General features: G+C 34.2%; 1 protein-coding gene across 5 annotated transcripts; it reads left to right on the forward strand.

Moving 5' to 3' along the window:
* The first annotated feature begins 332 nt into the window (after nucleotides 1-332).
* Nucleotides 333-4,606, forward strand: LOC131855879 (LRR receptor-like serine/threonine-protein kinase GSO1). Of its 5 annotated transcripts, XR_009358823.1 has the most exons (4): nucleotides 333-673; nucleotides 2,621-2,962; nucleotides 3,081-3,125; nucleotides 4,421-4,606. XR_009358823.1 is itself a non-coding variant. In XM_059210849.1 (3 exons), the coding sequence occupies exons 1-3, from the start codon at nucleotides 355-357 to the stop codon at nucleotides 4,471-4,473; spliced, it is 417 nt and encodes a 138-aa protein (XP_059066832.1). In that variant the 5' UTR covers nucleotides 333-354; the 3' UTR covers nucleotides 4,474-4,606. The 5 variants fall into 5 exon arrangements, 3 of the variants coding, with proteins under 3 accessions (XP_059066832.1, XP_059066831.1, XP_059066830.1); XR_009358822.1 differs by having other exon boundaries at nucleotides 333-2,962; XM_059210849.1 differs by lacking the exon at nucleotides 2,621-2,962.
* Nucleotides 4,607-4,833: the final 227 nt, after the last annotated feature.

The following is a 4,833-nucleotide window of genomic DNA, read 5'->3' on the forward strand; positions in this document are numbered from 1 at the left end:
TGGAAAGCAGAACTAGCTCACCCGAATATTTCGGCCACTTTGGAAAGCAGAACTAGCTCACCCGAATATTTCGGCCACTTAGAAAAGCAAAGATATCCCCACAAGGCAAGTCTGGCAACAAGTTATCCGCGCTCCAACACCTGGAAAGTAACAAAATTATTTACCCTCTCATTTTCCTGCACAATCTGGAAAGTAATCTCATAATTATTACTCCCACTTCTACATAAAGTGATGAGATGCCAAAACAGTCAACACCTGTTATTGTCTTCTCATTATTTCCACACATCACACAACACCTCTTCTTCGATATAATCATTTGCCCTCTCCATCTCATTTCATTACTTTCATTCTGCCATGGCCAACCTACTTGTGTTTACTATTATCACGCTGTTTCTTCTCCGCTTCTGCTGCGGATGTATTGAGAGAGAAGCCCATGCTCTTCTGCTCTTCAAAGCCGGCGTAAATGACTCTGCAGGTGTACTGAGTTCGTGGGAGAAAGAAAGAGATTGCTGCCTCTGGTACGGCATATCCTGTGACAACACCACTCATCATGTAGTTGCTGTTAATGTTACAGGATTCTCTCTCCCAACTGAAATGGAGGGCATCATATCTGGGAGCTTGTGCACCCTCACTTTTGTTGCAACCTTAAACCTATCTGGACTGGGATTGACAGGTACTATTCCTCCCTGCTTCACAAATCTCTCTCTTCTTGCACAACTAGATTTATATTATAATAGATTGAGTGGGAATATTCCTCCTACCCTGTCTAATCTCTCTTCTCTAATTTATCTAGATCTTTCTTCTAATCAACTCACAGGTAGCATTCCCTCCTCTCTCTCCAATCTCTCTTCTCTAATTTATCTAGATCTTTGTTCTAATCAACTCACAGGAAGCATTCCTTCCTCTCTCTCCAATCTTTCTTCTCTAACTAAACTATATCTTTGTCATAACGAACTCACAGGCAGCATTCCCTGCTCTCTCTCTCATCTCTATTCTTTAACTAAACTACGGCTTGCTTATAATCAACTCACAGGAAGCATTCCCTCCTCTCTCTCCAATCTCTCTTCTCTAACTGAACTATATCTTGCTAATAATCACTTGACTGGTTGTATCCCAGATTCCTTGGGCAATCTCTCTTTACTAGAGGTGATGATTCTTTCAGGCAACCAGCTGAATGGAACTCTTCCCCCCTCCTTTTCAAGCCTTTCCTCCCTTACTTACCTTAGTGCTTCTAGGAATTCATTCAGCCAGGGTATTGCTTCCTCAACACTACCCTCCATGCTTAAGTTTCTCCATCTCTCACTAAACAACCATCAGATAATTTCAGAGCTTTTCTTTCATAACCTTAGCAAATTATCAGATTTGGCCTTATCCAATTGTGCACTTAACAACAGTCCCACATGGATTCCCTCATTTCAGTTAACACGGTTGCATTTGACATCATGCAAGGTGGTGGATGGTCAAATCCCCTCATGGATTTCAACTCAATTCTCACTTGAAGAGTTGCAAATAGCTGACAGCAATCTTGTTGGAGAAATTCCCTCTTGGTTACAGGATATGAGACTACGCTACATCAATCTCACAACAAATCATCTGCATGGTGATCTTTTGCTCAATACTTCAGCTTGGAAGGCAATAAAGGTTGTAGACATGTCTAACAATGCATTGTTTGGACAGATACCACCAATTTGGCCACCTCATATACAATTTTTGTTGCTCAATGATAATTGGCTAACGGGAAATATTCCCCCAAGCATGCAGGTTACCTCTTCATTGCAAGTGTTAAACTTAGAAAATAATCATTTGAATGGAAAAATCCCTTCAAGCATAGCCAACTTTTCCTCACTTCAAATTTTGAATTTGGGGAATAATAATTTTGGGGGTATGATACCATCTGAGTTTGGTCAGCTAAGTCAACTACAATCACTAGTGCTAAAGGATAACCAGTTGAGCGGGGCATTCCCTCCTTCAATATCAAATTGCAGAAAATTACTTTTTCTAGATATCGGGCAAAACCTATTGAAAGGCCAAATTCCAAATTCAATAGGAAACCTTTTACATTTGCAAGTGTTAGCGGCCAGAAAAAATAATTTTGAAGGTAGCATTCCTACAGAAATTGGGCAGCTGAAGCACCTCCAAATCTTGGACCTTTCTTCAAATCATCTATCTGGGTCTATACCACACAATATTTTCAATTTGCAAGCAATGTTGATAGAATCAAAAGAGGGATTTATCAGGGTTCAAAAGTATCGATTTATTAGTAAAAAGTATACAAGTTTTATACAAGTGATACCAATCATGTATGAGGATGGATTAAATATGAATTCTAAAGGCAGAGATGAGCACTATCCATATATTTTTTCCACCATGGCAGCCATTGATCTCTCCAACAATCAATTGAGTGGTAATATTCCTTCTGAATTAGGAAAGTTGAAAGGCCTGATGCTTCTCAACCTATCCATGAATAATCTCAATGGAACAATTCCAAATAGTATTGTGCAAGTTAGTCAACTAGAATCATTAGACCTTTCTACAAATCAATTTTCTGGACAAATTCCATGGGAGCTTGGATCTTTGAGCTACTTGCAAGTCCTAAACTTATCAAATAACAACCTTTCAGGTAGAATACCACAAGGAGGACACATGACAACATTTGCAAATTCTTCATATGAAAGAAATCCAAGTTTATGGGGATGTCCACTTCGAAGGAATTGCTCTTGGCCAGATTTTGCTCCTGCTCCTCCTTCCATTTATGCACTTGCCAATGAAGAAGAACAAATTGAGGAAAGTTTGTGGTATTGGATTGGAGTGGGACTGGCATATGGTGTTGGTTTTGGAGCTGTGGTGCTATCTATTGTACTAAGAAAGAAGTGGAGAGAAAAATACTTTCATGGTGTTGATATGGTGTTGAAATATTTTTTTCCATGGCTGCACAATTTGAAAATATGAAAAGTTTGTTCAAGTAAGCTCTTAGATTTGCCTTTTTTATTGTTTTTTCTTAAATTTACTTTTCATTCAATTTATTATTTTCTTTCAGAATATTTTAATAATTTTTTATTTTTTATTTGTATGTTTTGCAGATCTTGGAGTACTTAACTTGAAGCTTTTTAGTGGTGCAATAAGAGGTAGATTGTATGAATTCATTGTGCTCATTAATATTATCATATATATTTTTTATGGTGGCATTAATATTACCATATATATTTTTATGCTAGCTAGTCAACTATATGTATAGCTTTTATTTCAAATGTAGCATAACTAAAATTTGAAGCATTTTTAATCTCTACTTTGTAGTAATTTCTAATCATTATTTAAATCTTGTGTTTCTATAAATATATGATATTAAAAAATTAAACATTATTTGTTTTATGTAAACATATTTTATGTAGTAAGAGATAACATCTTTATTTAAAATTTAATAGATTTACTTTTAAATTCAATTAACTTATTTTTCATAATTAATATTATTTTACTTTCAAACCAAATTCTTATAAAATAGTATTAGTGTACTCACTGTGAAAAGCATTTAGACACTTCCAAACAAATACGCAGGTGTAAGGCCAAACTCTATAAGTCTTTCCAGCATCTTCAATAAATTTATTGATGCATTTATTGATTTAAAACTTAGTCTATTAAAGTAATATGTATAAATTTCTTATGTAGAATCTTGTTTCTTTTTTACTTGAATAGTTTATTTGTCTTCAATAAAATTGTAAACTTGTATTCTAATTTAAAGTTCAAAATTTCATATTTTAAATATAACAATTCTTTGATCTAACAATTACTCATTCATGAAAATGACAAATTTAAATTTCATATATCTAGTGTGACTATTTTAAAATGTTATCTTAAGACATTTTACAAAATGTTCTCACAAACATTGAAAACATTCTTGTCATTATTTGAATATGTACCATTCAATCATATCATAAATCAATGAAAAATTAAGTTTCATCTATCAATTGTCATTCATTATCAAGTTAACACTTCAAAGCATATTCTAGTACAAAATATCAATTTGCTTACATTAGAAAAATTAATACTTGATATAGTGATATTCATTTTCCTATTGGTGTAAGGGCTTGTGTTTGGAAAGTAAAATTCTACAATTCATGAAATTCAGGGAGTAAGCTTTAGTCTATGTGTGGAAAAAGGAAGATTACGCAATTCCATGCATTGTGCCATGAGTACTCCATTATTGATAAAACCACATTGTATGTGATGGGTGAAAACATGTCTTCTATTTTCACACAAATTAGCCCAGTTTTGTAACCATTTTGTCCTATATTATGCTCCTATTCCTCTAAGTTAATATGGTTATTATGAAAGAATTGGTATTTAACATGAATGAAAGAAATACAATCTTTCTAGCACTTAACCAATCAAAGCTAGTACTAATTTGGGTGTTTATGTGAAACAGGACAGTTCATGATCGTGAACACAACCATGATGATGACTCCTCATGTGGCTTGAATCTTGTTACATATATTTTTGTTTAAGTGCATGGATGGGTATAGCCAATATCAATTTTTATTTTAATTTTTAAAATAGTGGCCTGTAGCCACTTCACTACTTTTTAGTCTTTTGTCCATATCAAAACTTTTAGTATGTGATCATGCTGTATGAACTGGTAATCAAAAATATAATATCAATCTTGAACTCTTCTTCTGCTGTAAAAGTTGTTGTTGATTGTATAAAGCTTCACCCAGTCAGTTGTTGAGGAGGAGGGTCCTCTCCTTTGTCACTGATTGTAGATTCTTCTTATTTATTTTGTGTGGAAACATGTTTATATGGTAGATTTAGCTACATTTTATAATCAACTTGATTATATAC

This window comes from Cryptomeria japonica, chromosome 8 (assembly GCF_030272615.1).
Source record: "Cryptomeria japonica chromosome 8, Sugi_1.0, whole genome shotgun sequence".
NCBI lineage: Eukaryota > Viridiplantae > Streptophyta > Pinopsida > Cupressales > Cupressaceae > Cryptomeria > Cryptomeria japonica.

Coding starts and splice junctions, on each gene's coding strand:
- LOC131855879 (XM_059210847.1), top strand. CDS start 355: ATGGCCAACCTACTTGTGTTTACTATTATCACGCTGTTTCTTCTCCGC.